Below are 27,258 nucleotides of genomic sequence, written 5' to 3'. Positions count from 1 at the left end.
CTTTGGCCACTCTCTGTGTCTTCCGATCATGGATACAACTTTTTAGGTGGGCTTCTGGAGGCCACCATCAGAAAATATTGTCTTATAAGGGTGTCCGGGATTTCATCTGGAATAGGAGATTAGTTTGAAGAAGTGGAAACATCCCTGGAAACAGGACTAGAAGAAATCTTTTCTTTTCTATTTTTCCAAGAATACATCAATCAATTTGGATTATTATGCATTATTATTAAAACATTTGATTGCACATTGGATTTTAAAACCTTGGCATTATCATCTGAACAGGCCATCGTCCTTCATCATCTAAGAGTTTACGTGCTTATCCTATCTGCTGGAACAACTTATGAGCTCAAGCTGTTAATAACTGCATAGACCTCATCAGTGATTTATGCATCAGTGTTACCTGGTCACATTACTGACCCTTCTGTTCTTGTTTTGACACCATTCCCCTTTTCACATTTAGCTTTGACTGGTGCATGATTTAAGCGACCATGTTGCTGAAAATGAAATTCAGCCAGCAGCGGAGGGTACGCCTAGCTCAAGGCTTGTGGCTGCTGTCGTGGCTTGCAGTGATGTGTGGGGCCTTCATCTTTTGCCTCGGTGTTTACCTCAAAATTGAGCTGCTTCGCAGGGCTGAGGTATAAATGTGAACATTAGTGTAGGCCAACCAACAATATGCACCTCTTTACAGAGTAATGATAGGACAAAAGTGAAGTGACCTTGACAGGAAGCATTTAATATTCCTAAAGTAGTCATAATGTTCAATTGGCTGTTGTGTAATGTGATTATTGATAAGGCATGAGTGACACAGGAAAGGGAAAGCTGCAGGCCAGGCATATGTCAGATATTTATGGATTTCCAATGAGCCAGATTTCATAATCACAGAGTTCGACTGCATCATCATGGATTTATGGCCTATATATATATATATATATACTTACAAATTTTATCCACTCTACTAAGATATAAAATCAATATCTACTTCAGTGGATGGAGGAAATTGCAGTGAACTAATATCTTAATATTTTTGAATCTTTCTTTCTCTCCAGGTGATGGAGAACACAGAGATCCATGTGGTCCCTAACATCCTCCTGATGGTGGGCTTGGCGTCCATTGGCACAAACTGGATAGCTAGTCGTGTGTGCCAGGACTCGCTGGATGCAAGCCGCTTTCCTCGCTGGAAAGTGTTGCTGCTGGCCTGGTTTGCTGTGGCTGCACTGCTCTGCTGTCTGCTTGTTACTGTAGTAGTACTCAGCTATGCCCTGCAGGGGCGACTGGAAGAGTCCCTTAAAGTAGGCTGTTAGGGACAAACATGTTAACCAGTCTAAAAGTAATGAGGCAAATGATAACTGTCTTTCTCCGTACTTTATGACCAGATTGGCCTGAGGAATGGTATTCGCTTCTACAAGGACACAGACGTGCCCGGACGCTGTTTTCAGAAAGAAACCATTGATCGTCTGCAGATGGAGTTCCGCTGCTGTGGAAACAACAACTATAAAGACTGGTTTGAAGTTCAGTGGGTCAGTAATAGATACCTGGATTTCACCTCAAAGGATGTCAAAGAGTAAGTGACAACAAGAATTATATCCATGTAGGCGATCAAGTACAAGGTTAAAGAGAAATACAAACAAAAGAGAGAGAAAAATTGTGCCTGACCTTTTATCTGTAGTGTGGGAGCAGTTTGTATTGAATATATTGGAACAAAAATGTTTAAATTTAAATATTTAGATTATAAAGGGCAAACTCATTTCTGAATCTTTCTCTCTTTGCAGTCGAATCCGCAGTAATGTTGATGGGCGATATCTATTGGATGGTGTTCCCTTCAGTTGCTGTAACCCTGCGTCTCCACGACCCTGTCTGCAAAACCAGCTCACTGATAATCGAGCTCACTACAACTACGAACCCCAAACTGAGGAACTGAACCTGTACAGCCGTGGTTGTAGGCAGGCGCTCACAGATTATTACATGGGCCTCATGAATTCAACAGGCCCTGGAGTGCTCTCAGTCATCTTGATACAGGTGAAAAAACTCACACACAAACAACACCGGAGGTAAAGTGCTGTACCTCATATAGTTGAAATACACTGGCCAGTTAGTATGTAAATAAAGTCCTTAGTTCAATGACTAACAAGCATGTGACATGTTTGTAAATATGGCAGAAACTTAAAACTTAACTAATGATTTAATCTTTTTTAATATTTTGTTTTGGGGTGCACATATTGATGCCCCTTCACACCTCCTTTAACCCATATTTCTGTGCAGGTGTCAGTCATTGTGAGCCTACGTTATCTGCAAACAGCAGTGGAAGGCGCCATGGCCTCGGAGAATCCAGAAGAAGAAAGTGTGGGCTATCTGCTTGAAAAAGACCTAAAAGAAACCTATGAAGACCTCAAATCCAAGGCCCTGGATATACTGAAGTTTGCACAGGTTGATCCCACCACCACTGAAGCATCTCCTGATGCAGAGGCAGAGAAGGCAGATAAGGCTGTGTCCCCAACCCCTGTAAGCTAGAGTAATCAAAAACACAGCTACACATGTAATAGAAGTGGAATGTGTCTGAGGTTTGTTGGCTCGGTAAGTTTGCTGATGAAGAAACCTGTTCAGCTCCACATGTTATAGGCTCATTTACACACTGTCAATACAGCAACTGCAGCATTCATGTAGGGCCAACAAAGACAGCACTTAGGAAATCACTCACTACACAGACACCAAGTATCTCCAGCGTGTAAAAGAAAAAAAATAAAATTTTACTGAATCTAATATAGCACAGTGTCAATACAGTAGAAATGAACAGATTTTCTTTTATGTAAGATGTGCATTAAAGTTTAGATTTTTGACATTGATTATGGAAAACATGCATATTGTGCTGAAAATGTTTGTATAACTGAATAATTCCTGTGATATCGGTAGTGTAGTGTGAATAGCATAGAAATGTGTTAAAATGCAGAAACTATGTATCATTTAAAACCAATAAACATAGACATTTTTAAATGTTTTGTATTGTTGGATTCTTTCTGTATCTGTCTGTAAAACATTGACAATAATGAACAGGAAAAAAAGAGAGGGCTGGAAGAGTGTGTTTGTGTAAGTGTAAGTGTGATCATGGTCTATATGGAGCTGTTGAAACAATCTGATAACCTTTGCATATAATCCAAGGACCGCTGTACCAGCATTAGTGCACTCTGCATGTTTGCACACTGAACAGCCACTGTGGCTGGGAAAGTAAGATGACGTAGTTTATGATATTAGTGGTTTCATGGTTGACAATTTACATCAAGGAATTTCCAGTTTGTGCAGAATAGAAAAAGCAACATCATATTTTATGCCACAACATACAAAAAGAGTTGCGATTGGATGTTTTGCCACTAGATGTCTCTCTTGACTAGAGCAAAATTGAAACAACACTGAGTCCATTACAAAAAATCATGACAGATGTCAGAAGTAAATAAAAAAAATAAAAAAAAGTTAAATTAAAAATGTGTTCGTTTGTTTCTTAGTATGGAGTAGGCTTAGCAAAAATATTAACGAGTCTATTAGACCTTTGCTTAAAATATGATCTATAATAACATCGTAGTTTATATGAGTGAGCTTTGTGGATGTGTGAAATGGCGTTTTTAAAACGCAACATGTGCGTTTTGTCAATTCCGGTGTGGTTTTGCAAAGGCGAGTCTGACACAGTGAGAGAGGAAGAGACAGGCCTTGATGACGGCGTCAAACTCTTTCACATGGCGCAAATGGAGGCTCTTTTGATTCATGACTTAACACAGAGCTGATAATACTTTAATTAGCTGTCCGCTGTAGTGTTTACTGCTCCTGCGACTCAACAATGGACTCGAACATCATGGAGATAATAGAGGAATTCATGGAAAGTGCATTGGTGCGATGGGTATGTCATTTATCATTTATCACAGCCTAAGAAAAGGTCATCACTTCAGGAGGAAAAAGCGAACAGAGCATTTTCACACGAATTACTACCTTAGGTCATACATGGGCTGGTGCTTTTGAGAAAATAGTTTAAATATGTGTATTATAACTTTGAAAAGTAGTGTTGTTTGTGGCAAAAAACAATGATACTTCTCCTTTTGGCAGCGCCCCTTACCTCATCATTGCAGTATTTTTTTTCCACTTCCGCATCATAGCCGTATTTTACATGTATATAAAACATGACAGAAAACTGTTTATGTAATAACAATATGATGCCTCTTCATCATATAAGGATATGTTTGTCCATACCAGGTTTCTACACGGGAGGCCATTCAGCAGCCCAAGGCCTTTCTCCTTATGGTCAATACACTCAAGCCCATTGCAATAGTATGTAATCCTGGGCTAAACAGGGGAGGTTTCTCTGCTATTGAACAGTGCCAAAGGGAAGGTTTGGGGTCAGACTGAACTGAGCAGATTTGGGGCATGCAGTTTTTCAAGGGTTTTATTTACCCTTCAGCTGCTGGCTCATACAGTAGGCCCAGTAGTTTTACATTGTAGGCTATTATACCCCAGCGCATTATAGGCCTATGTAAAATTGCTCTTGAGTGCATTCAGTGGGAGAGAGACCTTGACTGTCTGTCACTGTGAAGTGCATCCTGGTGTGAAAGCACAGATTCACCTGTCCAGACAGGTGCTCTTACTCAAGTGGCTTCCTGTGTACTGAAAATGTTTCCTCTCCACTCTTCCTGCTGATTTTCTGCTTCTGTCTCTTGTTTTTGCTTGTCTCCTGGTACATTTTCTCCGCACACTCATGCTTTATAATCATTTGGCTGTTACAGGTTCAGTTGTTTGGGGAGATGCTGGAGAGAGATGACATCGGGTCACTTTGCCCTGGGTACATGGAGGTGAACTCTGTCTCTCAGGGGGCCATAGACTGCTACCGGAAAATTACTGATGGGATTTTCCTCAATCAGGTCATGAGGGTCATGTAAGAGTTATTACAATTTATCTTGCTTCATTTTCAGCACACATGTACTGTTTATTATTGAACAGACTCAATAAAATGATTTTTCGCAGGGACACTTTTCAAGTAATATGTAGTGAAACACTTTTTTATGAAAGCATTTTGAAAATTTGATGAACCATATAAGAAGTTATGTCAAAGCATTTTTCAATTAAATGCTGAGAGACACAGGAGGAACTGACAGGCGCTTCTCTTCGAACCCTCTATGTAAAGAATACATTAACATGTCACATTTATCCAAATACTGGATGTTGGAGTGAAAATGTGGTATAAGGTTGACGCATTCCAATCAGTTCTGTTATTAATCTTGTTGAATTGTTCATCTTTGTGTTGAAATACTGGCTAAAAAAGACAGACCATGTTAACAGAACAGCTTATTTATTTGGTCTCTCCAAAGTCACAGTGTTTCAATATACGATTCTCCAGTGGGTAGGAGGAATCAGCAGGCTCATTAAAATGTCTTTCACTCTTGTATAATTCTGTTTAAAAAATAAATAAATAAATAACACACAGTTTCTGTTGGGTTGTCACGTAGTTTTAATTATAACATTGTGTCCTCAGAGATCCAAATCCAAAAGTGGAGCAGTTGTATGGTACAGGCAGAGGAGATGATCATATGCTGACAGTCCAGAACTTTTCCATTTTAAATCGACATATCAGGTCCTTCTACCAGGTACGATCAACCTATACTGTCACTGGATTAAAAAAAAACCTTTGTCCTAAAATTCTCGATTTATAAAAAAAAAAAAAAAAAAATTATACTGAAGTAACATCTGAACCGTGATTAAATGCATATGACTACAGTACATACAGCATGCATATCATCCAAATACTAAAGTAAGTCTAGTAGAATGTTTTATTATATTTATTATTGACTCATGCATACTTAAGTTATCAATACTCAATCAAATATCATATGACTCAGTTTCAATCATGATTATGATTAATTGTTTTAAAACATTACCACTGTAATTTATTGTACAGTATGTTGACTTCTGCCCACTGTGTATATGTGTTTGCTTAATTTATTTGTCACACAACAATTTATTTGTTTGGAGGATTATTATATTATAAAAGTCTATTCAAAAGTCTTCACAAATTGTCGGTTGCAGATGTCTAACATTGGCATTAGAGGAAATGACACAACTATTTCTGTAAATGACGAGTCTTTGCTCAACAACAACAGTAAAGCTGGTGAATAGAGTATGTGTTGCCTAGCACCGACTGTCACACAAGTTAAAAACACACGGTCCACTTCCTTATATTTTTTTAATTGAGGTGTATTTTCATCAAGAGTTTAGATTATGATGTGGCTGCAATTTCACAAAACAATAATGTATTGTATTTTCTGGTTTAAATGGATCCAACTTAACTATGTACATAGGCATGTTTTTTCAAGACCTTTTGAATGTTTCTCCTCAGGAAAATCTTCAGCAGCTGATACTGATGCCTCTCCCAAATGTTGCTATTCTGGGACAGGACCCCCTCACAGGTACAAGACTAGTGATAACAGGTTCCTCTTATCAGCTTATGACTTAGAGCGGCAAAAGTAATTATGCTAGATATAAGTTCTTATCTTTTCTGCATGTCAGAGGTGTAAAGGTGGTAATTGTAGGAATAGTGAAAGATGCACTGAGCATAAGTATATTTTGGTGTTTTTAGAGGCTGCAGTGGAAGAGCTCAGGCGACTGATGCTGCTTTTATTGGGATGTGCTGTGCAGGTGACCACACATGATGTCTTTCATATCACTGATGTCTGCAATGCTTTTACTGGTGTCTTAACATACATTGGAAATGTTCATTAAGTAAAAGTGTATTCATTATATTCAGTAGAATTTGAAAAAAAAAAAAAAAAAAAAGGGGGGGCGTGGGGGGTGGAGGGGCAATATAAACACAAAAATAATATTATTTAGTGAATACATTGTCATTAATGAATTGATCATTTGTGTCTGCAGTGTGAGAACAAAGAAATATTTATTCAGCAGATCCAATCCCTAGACATAGAAACCCAGGCCTCCATTGCCATCTGTATTCAAGAGGTAAGACATTAAGAACTTCATTGGATGTCAACATTTTCAAACCCACCAAAACTTTTTGAATGACCAGACCATATAAACAGATTTTTGGATTTCAGAAATGATTTATGTCTTAGTTTCATATCTGAAAATAGTGTCAGCTGTTAGCTGAACTGTAATGCCCTTTGGAATCTTCCAGTGAGTGAAAAAATGAACCACTTATCATTCTCCAGGCAGCCATTTAAAGGACCTTTAGGTGGCCCTTACTGCTATCCTCCAACTGTTATGTCAACTTTCTTCCCTGCCTCTGTCAGTTTTGCTTCTCTTTGTCATCGTTTTTGCTGCCATTTTCCTCTACCAGAATGACACAAATGGCAAACTGCACATGAATAACTATAAGTTTGCTGTAGCAGTGTGTTGCCCAACTATGATTTCATCCCAGCTTTCTTAGTCACATAAATCACAGAGGTGAGTGGTTTTTTTTCTGAATGGATGGGTGCACCTCTCCCGAATAATCATTAGTTTTGCATGCATTAGTCAGTCACGGTTATGAATATGGGAGCTTGGCATTCACACTGCACTGACTGAATATTTGTCCCCAGGTCTACAATTTTGTGTGTCATTAATCTTATCATAGACATCTGAAATACTGTGATGGCTACAGGTGACTCAGGATCCACAGATGGTGCTGCCGCTGCAGTGGGAGGAGCTTGTGGAGGCTGATAGTTCAGACCTGGTGCCTGTGTTCAGCTCTATGGCCAAGCACATCCAGAGCCTCCTGGCACAAAAAGACACTTATCTCGAGGTATGTACAATAAAAAATTATGTTTTTGTATTTTATTTAAGTTGACCTTGAAGGTACACTATGTAACTTGTCCACAACCTATTTATCTCCATTGGTAATGCATGTCATTAAACACATCTATTGAGCATTCTAGTACTGGTACCTTAAAAGAGATTCTCACTGTAAGCAGGCCTCTTCTCCACAGGGCTGTAACTTGGTCTTGTGGGATCATGTCGGGCTGAATAATTTGATATTTTTCTGACTAGCATTGTGATATATGCGAGTTATATTTCTATTCAGTCCACATTTTAAACACATCTACAAAAACTGACAAATACTGTACTGAAAATAAATAATACTGAAATATGAACTGACCAAGAATAAGACATCTTATATGATATGTTGTTGTTTGTGGAGAGTATGGCACTTAAAAAATGACAGCCTTTGCAATTTTGCTGATTGCGATTAATTTTGCAGCCTTCACCTACTTGTCTTCATAGAGATATTGCATAATATATAAATTCAAAATAAAGTTTAATTGATTGAAGTTTGATGTCATACTATGGAACATTTCAGGCAAAGCAATATGATCTCCATGGAAACAAGTTAGTAACAAACCCTCCATTACAAAAATTACATATGCACTTTTAAATGGTTATGGTACCTGTAGAACAGGGGTGTCCAAACTTTTTTCATCAAGGGCCACACATCTAAACACAGATGAAGCAGAGGGCCGATCGAGGGCTTGTGGACTGGTGCTCAATACAGTGAATAATTGAAATATGTGCATGTTTAACACGTTAGAATGAACCATCAGTCTTTATTCATGCTTAGATCCTTAAAACCACACACTAAATATTAAATATTCGCTTTATCAAGGTAGAGGTTAGGGTTTTTAAAAAAAAAAAAAAAACTTGCAATAAAAACTTAATTTTTAATTGACAAATTGATTCACCTGGAAGTCAGAGGGCCAAGAAAAATTTGTCTGAGGGCCGCATTTGGCCCCCGGGCCATGGTTTGGACATGCCTGCTGTAGAAAGAAGACTTTAATTGCAGACAGATTTGATCAACGTCTTATATACTGCTCATAATAATTATTGAGAGTTCCAGATATTACATTTATAGGGGGATAAATTAAACCAAAATATATCACCTCAGTTTGGAAGACATGAATACAGTATAATCCAATATCTGTGGTCTTTTTGCTCTAAGCTCTGTTCTACGTTTAATTGGAAAAATCAATCACTTGAAAAAAGAAAAAAAATGTATTGATGGAGGGTGGATTGTCTGTATGTATGTCAGTAACATCGTCAAGGTTAAATCAATAAATTGTTTTGTTTTTCTATATAGTATTACAAAATATTCTACATGCATTTGAAAGCATGTGATTTCAGATATCTACAGATATCAAAATTTGAAAGCATTGAAATTCCAGTCTGTATTTCTGTGTTCCTTACATTGGTTTGTCTGGCTTTTTTTTTTTCTTTTTTACAAAGTTTTGGTGTCTCTCTGCTCTGTGTACTTCTCGCTATATCTTTTAACCCATCGCTCTATAGAGGATAGCAGAGCTCAGTCAGAAGGCTCAGGCGAACTCCAGCATGGCGCACCCTGGTGGTCACAGTGAGGAGCAACCCGAAGGTCTGGCACTCCAGCTGGCAGACAGCAAGGCAAAGCTCCGGCGTCTCAAACAACAACTGTGAGTGTCGTGTTTGTACAGATCATAAATTCTAGACAGACTTAGAAAACTGTGGGTTAGGTTTTCGCTTACACTAAACTGTGAAATTTCTTCACATTTTAATTTTGTTGTTTTCCAGAGAAGACAAAGGAGATCAGATTTTGGATTATAAACAAGAGATTGAAGCTATGGATGAGCAGATCAAGAAATTACAGAAAGAGGTATGAAAAACTATTTCTGCCAATAACAGAAAATATATATACACAAATTAAATAGCAATATTAATTTTTGAGTAACTTTATTACCACCTTGTGATAAGTGAATCAAATAGTGGCACAGCCTCAGTGGCTACTGCAGTTTTTATGGGGCCTAAATACATATTACACTTATCATTGCTTGTTTAATAATAATAATGAATTCCAATATTTCATTTTATTTATCAGCGGCTTTCTTGACACTTAAGGACACATTACAAAGAATTAAAAGACATAAACAAATGCTTACTGTGTAGACTATATTGCCTTGTCCTTCACCTTACCAGTCCCTCTCAATGCTTGTCTTACGTATCTGTGAGCTCAGAAGCGCTCCCTGCAGGCCGAAGTGAGAGGCATGCGTGTGCTGAGGGATGAGCTGGACTGCACCCGCGAGCGGGCAGCCCGGGTCGAGCACCTCCAATCTGAGCTTCAGAGCTGTAAGAACAAACTGCGTGGACTCGATATAATGCGTACTCAGCTTAAGGTAAACACACATTTTCTTTTGATAAGGTCTTTTGGGTATAAGGTGTCTAAATGAGATGAGAGCTGATAATTTATTGTTGATGTGAAATAATGCACATTGTTACCAAAATAAATTATCTTCTTAAAATTGTTAATCTCCATTGTGGATATTTATTAACATTTTTTTTTTTATTTGTACAGAAAAATAAGTTCTGCTTTGTTAATCATTGTCTTATGTGTCATTGTTTAACTAATTGCATAAATACAAAACATATAATAGTAGTCCTCTGTACCTTCAACATAACTATTATTGAGTTAAGTTATTAAGTGCACAGAGGCTTCTCCTTAACCACCTCTACTTGTAACCAGCTGTTAACATAACCAATATAATTACAAATCAGCAGAGCGTATTCTACTACTACATAGATCTTACCGCTGAATGAAACAGCTGAAAAGATCTTCAAACCCTTTTGTGAATAGCTATTATTTGTAAAAAATAATCTACTACCACTGTGTCTTTTCATTGCCCTGAGCTTTTCAATCATGAGTGAGTGAGAACAACTCCAGATCTTAAAACCACAGAATGAGATTATATTGTGTGATGTCACCAGGATTCACAGCCCCGAGCCACTTTGACACAGAGCAGGGTATGGCTCCTGTTATCGGGGCTTTTAACTCCAAATGAAATTGAATCTTTGAGTAATGAAAGTAAGATGCAAAATGTGTTCATATATTAGTTTTTTTTAAAAAGCTTGTGCTATCCTAGTTGTCACCTTGTCTGACTACCTTGAATAGTTACAATCAAGTAATCAAATTTAAAACAATGCATTAAAGTAGAAGCTGTTGGGGAGAGTAAATGGGAAGGCTGAAGCAGTGACTAAACTGAGTAGTGGAATAGTTTTGGTTCATGTGTGTTAATATTAATTCTGTTGATAGTTTTTTATGTTTTTGTTTTGTTCTCTTTGTTTAAACGTATGGGAAAAACTGACCATATTTTAATCACAAAAATAATGACAAATAATAATTAAAAAAATCATGCATAATAGCATGTGATATTTTAATTTCCAGGAGCAGCAGCAGCTCTGTGCAGCACTCCAGGAAACCAAAGCTCTCCTTGAAGAACAGCTGTCTGACGCTCGGGCACGGTGCTCCTCAATGAGAGAGCTGGAGAAAGAAAATATTCTACTGCGACACAAAATGACAACTGTGGAGGCTGTGAGTGGAGCAACATTTTTTGTCCTCACAAAATTATAAATTAAGTGTCTTTTTAAATTACTTGTTATCTCATACATTTTCATGCATTGGTTTTGATTGCACTGATATGATCTGGTCTAGGAACGGGACACTGAGAGGCAGCGCGTTGACGAGTTGTTAGAAATGAACATAAGCCTTGAGGCCGACCTGAGGCAATGCAGTGAGAACGGGACGTCCACTGACACCCCAATCCAGCAGAATTTTGTCCAATCAGAGCCTGACTCTGACGAAGGCTTGTGGAAATTGATTGGTGAGGGAACTTGGTTTTTCCACACACTGTCATTTAGAACATTTTAATTAACTGATAAGAAAATAGAGTGAGGTAATACTGACTTGCAGATTATCATTCAACAATATCTGTCTCCTCATTTGCTCCCTACACTCTTTTTCCATTTTTCTCATGTTTTATTTTTTTCCTCTTGTAGATCAGACACCGCTGAGCGTGGAGGTGGGGGAAGCTTCCACACTGAGACTGCTTGGAGCGGAGCAGGAGAATGCTGAGCTGAGGAGGCGTTTAGAGGAGTTACAAATGCAACAAGAGGTCAGAGTTCAGAGGGTGAAGGTTAAGACTTGTATAGAAGGAATCCATTTCATTTCATTTCCTTTTGGCAAAAGGTTATAGGGTACAGCAGGTCACCAACATAAATCCACATATGTAATCAAAGGGCAGTGGAGGATCACACTAGTAAAGTGCACGTCTTTTTCTTTGACGCACGTTCTTCTCTTCGCATGTTCTTTTTTTACTTTCAGGATAATTCACAGTTCATTGGTCGTACCTTGACCAAAATCACCACTTGAGTTTTGCAAAACTGTATCCTGTCTTTTAACATCATATGAATGAACATGAAACGAAAACATTGGGAGTGAATAGTGGAGGAGTTCAACCTTTTTTCCTGCTGCAGGTCGATCTGCCAGAAGCAAAAGATGAGCTGGAGATTGAGCATCAGAAAACACTGAAGGAGGTTTGTAAAAGATGATAATAATTAAATGGCCCACAATGCCTATATGATTAAATAATTAATTTTAACTTTTGTGATGTATTATATTGTGTAAAAAATATTTTTACATATTTAAACATCATTCATGCTCATTATATTTGTCTTTCTGCAGCTACAAAACTTGGAGAATGAAAATGTTATGCTGAAGCAACAATTAGAAAAGCTTGTCAAGAAACTGCAACATACACAAGAGGAGAAGAAGAAACCAAATGAGGAAGTAAAAGAGGAAGCAATGCAGAGAGGGGTCCAGGGTGTGGAGTTTCATAGGGGTGAAGGAGTAGGACAGGGAAGAGCCATAGAGGATCTTACAACAGACATAATAAGTTTCCAAAGGCAAGCTGGAGTTGGTGAAGACTTTTTAGAGAGAAATATGGGTGCACAAAATGAAGAGATGCAGAGGGGCGAAGCAGAAGGGGACCAGAAGGACAAGGGGAGTGTGGAGAACAGCACAACAAATTTAACCACAGACACTGAAAATGTATCTAATAAGCCAATGTGCTACCTCTCTGGTCCTGAAATGGAGCGCCTTACTCACCAGCTCCAGGAGGCTCAAGATGAGGCTGAAAAGCAGGCCAACACCATCCAGGACCTGCGCTCTAAACTGGGGGAACAAAGCCGAAAAACCTGGGAAGCAGAGCAAAGACTGGTGCTCCTCGAGGCCGAACTACAGCGACTGAAGAAAGCAGCAGATAGTCTGGGAGAAGCCCGCAGGCACATAGAGGTAACAACATAAACAAACTCAGCTTCATGAATATGTGAATGTGTCCATCACAAGATATTAAAACAAAAATATTAAAACTCCTCGCTCGTTAGGTGCTGCAGTCGGACAATCTGGTTATGGAGGAGGAGCTCTGTCGTTTGCGGAGTCAAGTGGAGCTCCACAGGATGCAGACCACTATCATCGCGACCCTAGAGGGGGAGCGCGCGACTTTGGAGAGAGACAGAGACGCGCTGCGCAGCACCGTGGACGTCCTGCGCACCAACCAGCGCAAGGTACAAGTGGTCACTTATACATTTAAAGCAGTAACAATGGCAGTGTTAATTACTTATCATGGGTAATACAGTGATCCAAGTTTTCTCTATTTGGTCATCACTTTCTGGCATTTTTTCCATCCTTTTTATCTGGCCACTGCTATGGGTATGTTAATGGTAATTACACGCATTTCTGCTAAATTTTAATTGGTAGGCATTTCGAACAGCTATAAAAAGCTTTTTTATGTTCTCTCTGCATAAATCTCTTAAAACAAAATAAGTCCTGCCCAGAACTAATTTATCCAAGTCCATAAAACAGATAAAAGGATGTCATAATGGAGCTTGTTAAATGTGTGTTGAAAAGGTTGAAGATTTCTGTTGTAACATTCTGATTGTGATGTAGTCTGATGATTTCCAGAGAATACCTTTGTGTGTAATTAATTTTGTGATGTTGGGGTATTGCACATATGCACAAAATTATAAAAAACTTTTAGACTAGTCATGCTTGAGGATGAAAAATAAACATTACTATATTTTTATTCTGTATCATACAGCTCTAAATGACTTAATTATAGTTTTATATTTATCTTTCAAATATGTAATATATATTTGACGATATTAACTATAAGTGGTCTACATTAAAAGTATTGATACTTGATAGAAGTGAGGGCTTGGTTGTGAGTTTTATTCAGATTCAGTGAGAAAAATGCAAGTGTGTAGCACAGTTCATGGTGTAGCATGCGTAGTTCTCTCCAAAGAGGGGGATGTAGAATTCAGTGAAAATGGGACTTAATGTGCTATTTGCAGTAAAATCCCCTGACATCTGAGAAATTGTCAGCTAAGGAAAAGAAAGAACAGTGCAAAAGTCAGCACTAAAGAAATACCATTAAATGAATTTATGAATTTGTCACAGTCAGGAGTCATTTATAATATTTTAAATTTTACTCTGATAGTAACCAAGTTTAATTACTCCTGTTTTCACTCCATTTTTAAAGGATACATCAGACCTAAAGCTTTAGTCCATTTGAAAACAATTATTCTCAAACACATTAGATAAGTTTTATCATACACTACAGTGTATTTCTGATATGAGATATATATGATATATGAAAACTATTTTATTCACACAAATTTCAAAGGCTTTGTTGCATCAAACATGTTTTTAAAAGATTATTATTAAATTATTACTGCCTGTGTCATCTGTGCTCATTATAAGAGTTTAAAAGTTGACTCTTTCTTTCATCATTTCTCAACACTGTAAACTACAAAGTCTCAGAGTAGATTTACTGCTTCACAATTTTGTTGTATGAATAACATAATTTAACTTTGGTGCAGCACAGTCAGCAGCAAATAGAAATATGCTCATTTCAACACATTGTACTCCTGCAAAACAGAGTAGTTTGTTGTGACCGAGAGGAAGTTTTTGTGTTCCATGACCAGATTAAAAAGCCAGAAATAATGAAAACTCTAGCAGTCTATGTTCAATGGAACATGAAGTGCAATCTCTCTGACAATACAAACTTGTGACTGAAAAATAACTTTTATTTATTGGCGGCATGGTGGCTGAGTGGCTAGCACTCATGCCTCACAGCAAGAAGGTTCTGGGTTCGATCCCCGGGTCGCCCAGGCCTTTTTGTGTGGACTTTGCATGTTTCTCCCCCATCAACCCAAAAAACATGCTGCATAGGTCTCCAGAACAGTTGATAGTCATGGTCAGTTAAATACAATCAATTCAATCATTGTGTCCTTAGGCAAGACACTTCGCCCAATTTGCCTAGTATGAAAGTGGTGTGTGCGTGAGTGATGGTGGTGGTCAGAGGGACCGATGGCACCGAATGGCATGGCAGCTGCGCTTCTGTCAGTGTGCCCCAGGGCAGCTGTGGCTACAATAGTAGCTTACCATCACCAGGGTATAGAGTGTATGAATGAATGCTGAATAAAGTGTAAAGCATCTTTGGGGACAGAAATGTCTGTGAAAGCGCTATATAAATAAAGACTTACTTATTTTTTTACTCTTTATTTAGGTTGACCAGTTAGAGCTCACCATTCAGACCCTGCGTTTGGAGCTGGAGTGCCAGGGGCGGAGTTTAGATACCTGCCGGCGACGAGAGGAGGAGTTGGAGGCGGAGCTTCGGGAGGCCACTTTAGAGAGCGAAACACTGACCAAAGCCAAAGACCAGGCACTGCTGGAGGTCACTCGTCTGGAGCAGGAGAAGGACAATTTTCAGGCTGAGCTTGATGATCTTCATAAAGAAGCAAGGCAGAAAGAAAGGGAAGTGACGAGATTAAGGCAACAATTGGAGAGCACCACCCTCGCCCTGGACAGCAGCCACCAGAGGGCCCGGGCTGCAGAGACTGAGCATAAGTATGTGTCCTGTGGCAGCTCAATAACATTGTTCTGTTAATACGATTACTTTCAGTTCTCAAATAAGGGTCTGGACCATTAGAGGAAGCTATGATCAGGCAAAAGTAGAATTACAGTCCCACATGTTCACCCACCCAACCACCCTACCAATCAGTCACACACGCAGTCTCTCTCTCTCACACACACACATGCACGTAATCACACCCCCACACACACGCACGCACACACCCACACACACACACACACACACACACACACACACACACACACACACACACACACACACACACACACATAGGCACGCCCAAACTGGGTTTCCATACTTTTTGGGGACATCACATTAACCATAGTTACAACTTGCCTAACTTTAATGGAAAACCCTAATTAGAGTTTTAAATCAGGTCATCAAACTAATAATAAACGTTTTACATGACAATCTGTTCTATAAGGCAAGTTCCTATTAATTGGGTGTGTACATATTTTATTTTATTAAAATGATTTTGAGTTTTACACACACCTTTTTAACCCGTTATGACCTGTGTTCTCTTTTAATGTTGCCAGGCGTGTTTGTCGGCAGCTGTCTGAATCGCAGGAGCTCTGCACTCGGCTCCAAGACTCGGAGAAGGAGCTGGGCGTTGGTTTGAGCCGCTCTGAGGCGGAGAGGCAGCAGCTGCAGGAGCAGTATGCACAGGCACAGGCCCAGATTAGCACATTGTCCCAGGTGTGTTTTGTCATTTAGGCATTGTGAGTGGTGCATTCAAACTCAGCAGTAGAACTGGGGCACCCATCAATATATTGTGTTATAATGACAAATGACATTATGGTTAAAATATAAGTATTTGTGGAATTTGTATTAAAAATAGTTATTGGATTAAAAAATGTTTTTTTATTTAGTTTCCATGGTTGAGATCTCTTGCTTAGTCTTCATACTGAAGAGCTCATAGAACACATACAGTAAAACTATATGGTACTCATTCAAAGTAAAGAATTATACATGCATTTGCTTGAAAACTGTAACAATTATGTTCATCTTAAGAAGCAAAGTCAAGATGTAATATCTTGGGTCATTACTTTTTCAGATTTATTAATTTCTAAAGTCAATCTGTACTTTGTTCCAGGATCTGGCAAAAGAGCAGATGCATTGTCAAACTCTTTCTACTGAAGTTGAGCATTTGAACAACAAGCTCCAAAATGCTGAAACTGGCCTGAAAATGTCAAAAGAGTCACTTGACCAATCACAGCAGAAAATAGGTATCCTTTCATCTGATCTCAAGAAAATGGAACGTCTGCTTGAATTGGAAAAGAAGAAGAAAAGTGCAGACGAAGAGGGCAATTCTTCAGTAAACAAAACACAAGTTAGCGAGCCAGAGACAAAGGAGATGTCAGTGATGGATCAATCACACAAATCTAGCAGAGTTCCTGATGTGAACTGCAACAGGCATGAGACAGAAGAGACTGTGAAGGAGCTGAAAGCAAGCCTTGCTGAACTGGAACGAGAGGTCTGTATTTGTCAATACATGATATTTATAGATGTATATGTCTTCATTTTAGTTGCAGTCGACAGGGTGAAACTGGGTCACTTGATGGCGCTTTTGTGAAAGAGAGACAATTTTATTATATTTAATTTTTTGCTCTTGGGATTCTCAGTGACTATCAACTCATGCAGGTCTGCAAAGTGTAGCACTTTATTCCCAGAACTTGGGTCTTATCTGCAGTCATCGGGTTTTATAATGTCACCTCGGCTACTGTTAATCTTCCTTATCTGCTCTACTTCTCCTGCACTCCTCTCTCCATCTAAAACACACACAACTCCACCATCAACCTATATGTGTAACCAAGGTCAGGAGTTTCATTCTGTGCAGGTACTCAGCAGCCTCCATGTTAACAGTCTTAAAGCGTGTCCAGGCCCTCTCCATAGAGGGCCAATGTGTTCTTAGCTGGCTGATCAATTGGCACACATGATTTCCTGAGAAGCATGAAAAATAAATACAAAAGTGAAAAAGGGTAAAAGCACAAGCAAGAAGCCGCAACCCCTTAAAACTTCCAAAAAAAAGAGAAAAAGATTAAGTTGTCAACACTACTGTAACTCCCCCCTCTCTGGCATTAATAATAAAACTCTCTTGCCCCTACATCTGGTTCAGAATGCAGCAGCTAGGGTTCTCACCAGTTTTAATCGATCACCCTTTCACTGCCTGCCTGTGCATTTTAGATTTTACTAATCACTCTTAAAGCTTGTTTAAGTCTTGCACCAAGTTACATTTCAGAACTTTTAACTCCCTACGAGCCCTCCCACAGCCTTAGATCCTCAGGCAGGTCCCTGTCAGCCTTTTCACAGTGGAGGCTCCGGACAAAGGGTGATCAAGCCTTCTTGGCCCTGGGGCCTCAGCTTTGGAATGATCTGTCTGAGGAGATGAGGCTTACACCATCAGTATAATCGTATAGCACTTCTTAAAACTTACTGTTATCTTCAGGCCTTTTTATGAAATATCTCCTATTTTGATGTGTGCATCTTTTATTTATATTGTTGTTGTTTTTTTATCTTTAGTTTTTCTTGCTTTTTTTTGTCTCAGAAAGCAGTGGCAGTTGCAGGTCAGGAGACCTTGTTGTCCCGTCTGTCTCAGTCTCAGGAGGCCTGTGAGCATCTTAAGGAGCAGTTGGAGGCTCTTCGGCGTCACTCTCTCAGTCTGCAGGACTCTTGCACCCGATTACAGGGTCTCAACACACAACTACAGGTGAAAGAAAGCACAAACTAGCTCAGATGTACTAGGAAGATGCTGGCACAAGATGTATGTGCTGCATGGTGACAAAGTAGCAACTTGTTGACCAAGACTTCTTCTGTTACTACCTAGCACTTGTAGTATAGATATGTAACATGTAGCTGAATACAAGTGGGGGAGTTATTCAAACTATAAATTGTTTTTGTTACACAGATTGAACAAGCCTCGGTGAATTCTCAGCATGCAGCAGCACTAGCACAGTGTAGTGAGGTCAAAGCCCAGTGTGCAGCTTTGGAAGCAGAGTCAAAGGTTTGGGCGCGGGAGCGTGAGGAGTCCCAGGCTCGAGTGGAGGCTCTGAGACGAGACCATGAGCGGCTCACGGCCCTGCAGCAGAGGCAGGAGCTGGAGCTGGAGGAGCTGCTGGAGAAGCACTCACAACTTCGCAGCAGCTCCCGCACCCTGGATGCCCAGCATAGGGAGCTAGAGTGCAGGTAGGTAAACATAGGGAATATACTTTAGTGGTTGTTTTGTTAAATTTTAAACTAGGAGTAAGATTTTTTTTTTCTTTCTAAAATCTAAAGGTACCAAGAACTTCTTGAGAGGAAAGCTCAACTTGAGGACAGAGAACGGGAAGTGGAGCTTTTGCGAGTAGAAATGGAGGCAGGAGCCCAAAACCAAATGGAGAGGCAACGTGAGCTGGAGAGACTGAGAGAAGACAATGAGAGGTAACTGCTCTATTCTGCCAGACACTTTGTTTAGCATTACATTCAGAGGATGAGATCATCCGTTCACTTGACTCCTCTTTGCATTCATGCTTATTTAAATGTGGAAGAGCCTCTCTTTGAAGCAGGAAACATAAAACACATTTGAATGCAAATGTGCTTTATGCAGAGATCCTGTGTCCTGTGTACACTAAAAAAACAGCAATTTAGCAAATGAATTTTGTTTTTTTCTTAACTGCCTTCATGTTATTGACTATAGATGTATTTGCAGTGATCAGTGATCCCATATCAGTTTTTGGCCTGAACATTTAGAATAATACTGAAATATTTCATTATCTATATATCTATATTTATCTTTATATCTAACTATCTATCTATATCTATATCTATCTATAACTCTCTCTCTTTCTCTCTCTCTCTCTCCCCCTCTCTCTCTCTCTCTCTCTCTATATATATATATATATATACAATAACAAAAATGAAAAATTATAGAATGACTACACTCCTAATGAGTCATTTTACATATGCACTTAGGTTCTCTTCTAACATTTACTTTGATGATTTTACTCTTCATATCATAAATGACTTAATAATGGGTTTTACTTAGAGCGCACTTAACTAATGAGGGGATGTAGCCCTGCATGGGTCACCTAACAATAACAGATGAGTGTAGTTCATGCGTGTGGCTGTTACAGGCTGCAGGCCCAGCAGAAGGAGTGGCTGGCATCCCAAGCCGAGCTGCTGGCTCAGGGCTCGGTGCTGAGGGGGGAGCTGAGCACCTCCCAGCTGGAAAAGACCCGCCTGGAGGGGGAACTGAGCACCCTGAGGGAAACACACCAAAGCCTGGACATTAGCTACGCCAGGTTAACCAGCCAGTTCCAGGTCTGACACAGTCACACAGACACAGCTCACATTTACAGCTGTAGCTAAATCCTAATTGCAGTAAATAGAATCCCTTGAGAAGTCACTGCTCTTCTGTAGATGGGATTGCACACTGCTCTTATCATGGAAACACAAATGCCAATATAATTAGGTTGAAGAATAGGTGAAAGTATGGTTTTAACATATCCCCTTATAATCAGCTATGTGGAATTCAGTTCAGTTTCAGGCAGTGTATTCATGTGTTTTTCATGTCTTTATAAGAGAGTACAGTGAGTAGTCAGTCATACTCACTGAGCCTGTAAAGAGCGATCTTATTAAAAGGGAAATGGTCAAACCTGTTAAAGACCATTATCCCTGCTGTCACAATGTTTCCTAAATGGGCTCAGCTTTGTGTAACTTTGACAAGAAAGGTAAAATAATTGGAATTTTAAAAAAAAAAGGCATCATCTGTGCACTTGTCCAGTCTATAGATTTGAAATATGTCTTCCTCTTTTGCTGCTATGTGGTATATCTGGCATGAATATATTTTACTGTTTTCAGCTACACTCCGCAAGGTTGGAACACATAGCAGAAATATAGCATCAAAGCCCTGTTGGGTAGGAAAAGTACAGAAAGCATGAAAATACATGCAATCAAAATGTGTACAAGGTAACATGTAAAAAAATAATAATAACAGTGCAAAACAGTGATGTTCATATGATTTAGACATTAATTGTAGGTTATGTTGATATTTACAATAATGTGTGATTTTCTAGTTGTTAACCAGTTGAAAGGAAACATGGAGGAAGAAAACCGTCATCTTGCCGAACAGAATCAGAGCCTTTTGAAGGAGAACCGGGCTTTACTGGAGCAGAGTTTGGAGCGCCGCGACCAGCACTACTCAGAGCAGAAGGAGTACCAGTAAGTCCAGACATCCTACCACATGTCCTCGAAGATTATAACACAATAGAGCACATATTATAAAGTACTACTTTCTTTACTAGTTAAAATAATTACAACTTGAAATATAACTGATAATATATAAAATTATATTAAAGTGTAATTTTGGAGGTAGTTTGTTTATTTTTTGCCATGTTGCATGACAGTTAAATAACAGATGACATGATGGTTGATATGAAAGTCCATGGGTGGTAGCAAATACAAAACACACCAACATCACACTTCTGATTCAGATAAATACAAGCTTGTGGTGTGATTACACTTTTGAAGAAAGTGTGTAACTGTAACTTCCTGTTTACAATTTTGAAAATGTGAGCTCTATTAAGTTATGGACATTAGTGCTGACAAAAGTAACACAGCTAGTAGATGTCCAATTTGAAATATTACTGTATATGAGTATCACACATAATATTTTTTGGCAAGTTTTTGTTCTAATTAAAGCTAAACATATGCAACTATTAGCAAGCTTTTTGGCACCATTGCTTCAGTTGTTCATAATATTCATGTCTTTTTTTTTAGGTTACAGGATGTACCAAAAATATTCTCAGTTACTAAAACAGAATTTAAAACATCATTTTACAAAAGAATTAATTTCATAAATCAAAGATCTTGTTTCCAGTGTGAAATAGAAATGATTAAGCAATAATCTTTTGCTCTGACTTTCAAAAGACTTGATTTGTTACCTCACTTAAACAGGATCAGGCTCAGTCCCTCACTATGAGCTTTGTTACATTCTCACTACAGCAGTAAACTTTTCAAAGATGGCCTGATGATAAATGCATGAAATAAATGAATTTGAAACAGCTCCTTGTCTCTCAGCTCCTTCGCTTGCTGGTTTCCCCTTGCAGTGGCTTTGTTCTCATTCCTCTCATGGTTTTCATTCAGTGAGAAACTCGGCGAGCTCCGACGAGAGAAGCAGAAGTTGGTGGAGAAGATTATGGACCAGTATCGAGTCCTTGAGCCAAGCATGCAGCCTCCGGGCACTAAAGCCAAGTACTGTGCAAAATATGGTCATAGTTCATTGTTTGGTCATTCACTTATCTTGTTTATTACTTTAGTTATGGACTTAAATATGAGGTTCTTGGTTGGAAAATACTCTATTATTATATATTCTATATTTAGTTGGATATTGACATTTAGCTGCAAGATTCTTTCAAATAAAAGTAACACAAATATTTATTGTAAATACTGTACATAGAAAGGTCTTCAGAGCAGTGGGCCTGCTTGTCAGCATAGTAGAAGGGAAAAATGGACTAACACAAAACCCTAAACACAATTTAAAAACGCAACATTGAGTTTTGAACAAAAACAGAAAAAGAAAAAATAGAAAAATCACCTGCTCTTCAAACAAAAAATTTAGTTATTTACACCTAACCTTCAATTACTGTACATGTCGCGTTTCTAATGTGTGCTTGTGTTCTTCAACTCCCAGCCTTTTTAGTAAATAGTATGTGTCCTCTGTGTCCTCAAAGGAAATCTAACTGGATTGCAGACAGGATGAAGAAGCTAATCAAACCCCGGGGAGGAGGAGGAAGGGAGGGCCGCGCCCTCTTCACCGCTGCAGGCAGCGTGGAGAACCTGGCCGACAGCACTGAATTTACATCCGACTCACAAACAGCTCAACCCAGTGAGAGCACACACACAAACACTTTCTCAAAGATATGCTCACCCCATCAAGGGAGGCTACGGGCATGCATACAAATCTACTCATGACTACCAAGTGTGGTCAATGTTGATAGCACTGCTCTACTCGGTTCCATCCCAGAAGTGCCAAGTGTGCCTGCCATTCTCTGCTAACCACATGTTGAAAAGTGCACTATTGCATGGTTTCATTTTTGGCTGCTTTTACAACAACATGGCATGCATTCCTATATATATTTACTATCTGAGGCTTACTAATTACACATAGAGGACATTACAAGTAATTGTATTGTATATTACTGAATATTAACAATATTAATAATATTAATAATATAAGAACAATATTAGATTCAGGCAAGAATTTGTCTTGCACAAGAGAGCACATAAAATCACTGTTCAAAGGCAGGGGAAGACAGACAGGGCACAGTACTGGGATTATAAGTGCCTGATCTTTATTGTTAGGTTGACGTTCCATGCAATTTAGGCTTTGTGTGTAAAAAAAACAAAAACAAAAAACAATTTTAATACAGTTTAAGACAAACTGAATGGTGTAGATAGGATTAGACATATTATAACAATTACAAAATGTTCTCTCCTGTAGCGGCAGACCCGCGAAGTGCTCCTGTGTCTCCATCCCCCTTGAGGAAGGCCTCACCTCCGGCAGAACCTGACTCTACAGTAACAGGATCTCCAGTGGTGCGTTCTGGCTCTGGAGGCCGGCGTAAACTGGGTTCTCGTCATGGCTGGGGCCTGGGACTGGCACAAGGAGGGCCTGTGTCTCAGTCATTTAGTCCTGGAGACAGAAAGCTCCCACCTCGCCTCCGTTTGGGCTCCAGTCCACGCACTTCTAGAGTGCTGTGGGAGGGGGAGAGAGGGGGAACTCCCCCAAACACTGACTCACCTCTGTCCTGTCAGAACAGTGTGGAAGCAGAAGAGGGCCATGGTGATGAGGACAAAGCATGAGGACAAGTTATTAAGAGGTTTTATTTAAATTGCACAAAAAAACGAAATTACATGTCTGTTGACAATTATGTGTACAGGACAGTTAAATGCATATTGTATAAGAGATCAATTTATTAAATTACATAAATTAGTATGTATCTTTAGTGTTTCGGTCTAGTTTAAGATCATACCTCCTTATTAAAAGCCTATCCAGTTTCACAGTAATTCTGTGTAACGTCATAGTTTTAGATAGACTGCTGATACAAATTCGACTTAACCCTCTCAGGCTCAAATTAATTTTTAGTATCAGGAAAAATCTGATATTTGGGGAAAATTATAATATTGGGTAGTAATATACAATCCTGACTTTTTTATCCTTTGTAAAAAAAAAAAAAAAAAAAAAGTATTTTGCACTTCTGGCAGGTCGTTTGCATGTAGCCATTCTTGCACAGTCTGCATCGCCCACGTTTATCAGCACGGATGGGAGAAAAGGCTCCTGAGTTAAAAAAGCTCATAAAATATGGATGTGGAGTAAGTAGGTAATTGGCATTTAGCTGTTGCAAATCTGCAACGCCTGCCTGGAGAGGGTTAAAAACATTAAAGTTCTGTGCCAACTGTGCACCGTCTTCTCCTCTTAAAACTCTTACAGGATTATCTGAAATGTCTGCTGATGCCCTGTTCTCTCTCATCACTTCCTTTAGTTTGCTCACCTTAAGATGAAAAAATATATATCTTGTCACACTTAAGAGCTGCACTTAAAGGTAAAAGCATGGTACTCAAATGACTAATATTGCATCTAAAAGTAAAAAATAATAAATATGAGAGCTTTTTCTTCAAAGCCTTGGACTAATAAAATGAGGGAAACACATGTTCTTGATGGAACATGTGAAAGTGGATGGCATATATTAGGATAAATATGGAGAAAGCAGCCATCTGGCTCACATATGGTTGAAAAATCCATTTTAGGCTTCTTGTTTTAATCCTGTCACTGATCTGATGGCAATTGATCTCCTTTAGTGCCTTAATGAGACGCCTCTCCACTGGTTTCACTGTTACACCAAATGGTGTCAGTGTGGAGTTGTGAGGACTGGTGCTGCCGTACACACGCCTTGCACGCGCTCAGACGGAGGATGAAGGGGAATTAGCATGCAGCTTTCCAAATGAGCAGACCTGAGAGTTCATTGTGGAGCTAAAAGGATGCTCTTAGAAGACAGGCGGAGCTCCTATGTGAGAGATTAGGAGCCAATACATCAGCATATCCAGTCGGACAGGGGTCATGTCTTATTCTTACTGAGCCTGCAATACGTGTGTGTGTTTACAGGAGACAACTGCAGTTTTTCCTCAAGCTTCACAGCCTGAATTTTGATTTGAATGACAAACAGGCTGCTAATACAATTCATGAATTATGTAGTTGTCATGGTGACATTAATCAAAAAGCTGTGCTCTCTTTTTGCAGCTCTGAACATTGTGTTTTGTTGAATTGAGATGCATGACAGGGCGTGCGCACGGAGCTGCATGAATGAGCACAGGGCAAAGCGATAGCAAGATATTGGTTCTGCCAGTCACTCAGAGGCTTATTATGAGAGCATCGCAACAATCCCATGCCCTTAGGCTCCAAGACATGCAGGGTCCCAGCTTAGGGGGCTAGTGTAGATATTTCTATGAGGGCACACTTCAGTTACCATTTTGATATCTCTCTAAAGCATATAATTCCACAGTTTCTTGAAGTGAAAGAAAAAAAGTGCATGATTGCCTTTTTTGACCCTAATTTATTCGGTTGTCTTGCAAAAATTATAATATTGTGTTGGAAAGCGTTATCCTTGTGAGAATAACAAGCATTTGGAAATCATGCAAAAAACATGAGCGATTAAGTGTCATCTCTGTCTCTAAACCCTGAAGTGTTGAGAATGATTGATGGATGCCTTGCCTCATTTGTTGTTTAGATACAGGGCTCTCATCTATTTAATTATTGAGCACCTGTGAATCGCTAACCACTCGCTACACTTTTGTTTTCCAGTCTCTCATGTATACTTTGTGCAAAGTTTTTTTCTCAGTCCAAGTGTGTTTTTCTCTTCCCTTTGTTTCCTCCTGAGCTATCAAATTTTAATGTCTGTGTCTCACTAAAGAGCCTCTAGTGAGTAAACCCTCAGTTCAACCACTTAAGTGAACTAACAGGACAGCCATGGCATCCTAAATGTGATGCATTAGGTTTAGTTGAGATAAATGAGTCTTGTGAATTCAAATTGAGTAAATCTATTTGCTTTTTGTACAACACCAAACTTCACTAATGCAAACTTATAATTCTGTGATTGTTTTCGGCCCCTTCTCCCTGCAGAGTCCAGACGAGGGTTGATAGGTGATATTTGATCAGAAGTTTTGGTGTAATTCAATTAATTATATTTTGCCCCAGGCTCTAGAGAAGGTTAAGGGAATTGTTGTGAGGGTGGAGAACAATACAAAAGCTGAAAAAATAACTAGTTAAGAGTGCTGTTTGTGCGCATACTGGCTGACCCCACAACCTTACCTCCTCACAAAGCTGTCAAGTTCCCAGTGCTTTCACCGGGCTCTTTCCTCAATGAGGTTAGCCCAAAGGTGAGTCTCTTCATCTATAACTTCCCCTCCGTCTGCCTCCATCCATCTCCACAGACCCCCACTACACTATTTCATCATCGCTGCTCCGTCCCGTTGGTCTGTTTGTCTATGCTGCACCCTCCTCCTCCTCGCACTGCCTCTCTCTCTCCCCCAGTGTATTAAGGGACTTTGACGCTCTCAGTAAAAGCTGATTTATGCTCCTGGTTGTATCGATCGGTTTCTGCATTAAAGATTATAATTCATTACCCCAGCCTCTTTTAATACATTAAACACTCAAAAATAAAATAAAACCCCGTAACACCTCCTCCATCTCCCAAACAAACAAGGCCATGGGGATTCAAGACTGCACCTGCTAACTCGTGCGACCTCATATTCACCACACAGCTTTGATGTTGTGTTCCAGACAACGCCCAAGTTGAACATTTATATCATTTTGATCTAATGTTGCTTTCGAACTGATCTATAGATTCCGCTCAGATGGGTCAAGTTAAAGATTTGTCTAGTGCTCCCATCCACTGGTCTGCTTGTCAATACCTGCCTACATGGGATAGTAAGGATTTAAGAAATGTCATGTGTCGCCTATTGATTTTACCCCAAATGGCTGTACCAATTCCCCGCACAAAACAGGACTGGCCTTCCCCATTGCCCTGACAGATTGATTTTGTATCTGGGGTTGTAAGGACTTGAGGAGCAATCCCTCTGATTTGGGCCTGCTCGCGCTGTCACTCTGACGGACAATTTCCCTCTTCATCCCCCCTTTTCTCCTTCCATTAAAGGACTCTTCTTACCTCCGAGCCCCAACTTCTCTCCCTTGCTCGTTTCCATCTGACAGGCTTTCAGACAGTAAATCAGCGACATTGATCCAGCACAGCGCCCAAGTGTCCTGGATTCTGCTAAAGAGCCATTTTCATTTCACAAGCAGTTTACTGGCCTGGCGAGCCCCCACCCGTAAACATCGGTCCCCCTCCCGCTTCTCTCGCTTTCCTCCAATACAGCCTCATCCATACACATCACCACACACGCCCAACCGCCAGAGCATGCAATACTGTAATGCACAATTGTAGTTGTGCTGTGAATTGTTTCTTAAAGCTACCATTTG

General features: G+C 39.5%; 2 protein-coding genes across 3 annotated transcripts; both read left to right on the top strand.

Moving 5' to 3' along the window:
• Window positions 1-488: 488 nt before the first annotated feature.
• Window positions 489-2,934, top strand: rom1b (retinal outer segment membrane protein 1b). The gene is made up of 5 exons (XM_020923571.2): window positions 489-635; window positions 1,047-1,289; window positions 1,374-1,561; window positions 1,770-2,016; window positions 2,260-2,934. The coding sequence occupies exons 1-5, from the start codon at window positions 489-491 to the stop codon at window positions 2,506-2,508; spliced, it is 1,074 nt and encodes a 357-aa protein (XP_020779230.1). The 3' UTR covers window positions 2,509-2,934.
• Window positions 2,935-3,541: 607 nt separating this feature from the next.
• Window positions 3,542-20,939, top strand: ccdc88b (coiled-coil domain containing 88B). Of its 2 annotated transcripts, none has more exons than XM_055159139.1 (24): window positions 3,542-3,883; window positions 4,761-4,909; window positions 5,507-5,618; window positions 6,368-6,437; window positions 6,608-6,666; window positions 6,901-6,984; window positions 7,625-7,765; window positions 9,301-9,440; window positions 9,559-9,640; window positions 9,999-10,157; window positions 11,204-11,350; window positions 11,471-11,639; window positions 11,815-11,930; window positions 12,292-12,351; window positions 12,500-13,108; window positions 13,201-13,380; window positions 15,384-15,724; window positions 16,286-16,445; window positions 16,843-17,223; window positions 18,295-18,456; window positions 18,655-18,932; window positions 19,023-19,166; window positions 19,859-20,045; window positions 20,586-20,932. In XM_055159139.1, the coding sequence occupies exons 1-24, from the start codon at window positions 3,824-3,826 to the stop codon at window positions 20,622-20,624; spliced, it is 4,029 nt and encodes a 1,342-aa protein (XP_055015114.1). In that variant the 5' UTR covers window positions 3,542-3,823; the 3' UTR covers window positions 20,625-20,932. The 2 variants fall into 2 exon arrangements, with proteins under 2 accessions (XP_055015114.1, XP_020779145.2); XM_020923486.2 differs by having other exon boundaries at window positions 3,543-3,883; window positions 20,801-20,939.
• The last annotated feature ends 6,319 nt before the right edge of the window (window positions 20,940-27,258 follow it).

The sequence above is a fragment of the Boleophthalmus pectinirostris genome, unplaced genomic scaffold, assembly GCF_026225935.1.
Source record: "Boleophthalmus pectinirostris isolate CB_2022bp ecotype Guang Dong unplaced genomic scaffold, ASM2622593v1 HiC_scaffold_23, whole genome shotgun sequence".
NCBI lineage: Eukaryota > Metazoa > Chordata > Actinopteri > Gobiiformes > Gobiidae > Boleophthalmus > Boleophthalmus pectinirostris.
This window is presented reverse-complemented; position numbering and strand designations above follow the sequence as displayed.

Coding starts and splice junctions, on each gene's coding strand:
- rom1b (XM_020923571.2), top strand. CDS start 489: ATGTTGCTGAAAATGAAATTCAGCCAGCAGCGGAGGGTACGCCTAGCT. Junction 636..1,046: donor AGCTGCTTCGCAGGGCTGAG/GTATAAATGTGA, acceptor CTTTCTCTCCAG/GTGATGGAGAACACAGAGAT. Junction 1,562..1,769: donor ACCTCAAAGGATGTCAAAGA/GTAAGTGACAAC, acceptor CTCTCTTTGCAG/TCGAATCCGCAGTAATGTTG.
- ccdc88b (XM_055159139.1), top strand. CDS start 3,824: ATGGACTCGAACATCATGGAGATAATAGAGGAATTCATGGAAAGTGCA. Junction 18,933..19,022: donor CATAGGGAGCTAGAGTGCAG/GTAGGTAAACAT, acceptor TAAAATCTAAAG/GTACCAAGAACTTCTTGAGA. Junction 20,046..20,585: donor GGTTAACCAGCCAGTTCCAG/GTCTGACACAGT, acceptor TACTGTTTTCAG/CTACACTCCGCAAGGTTGGA.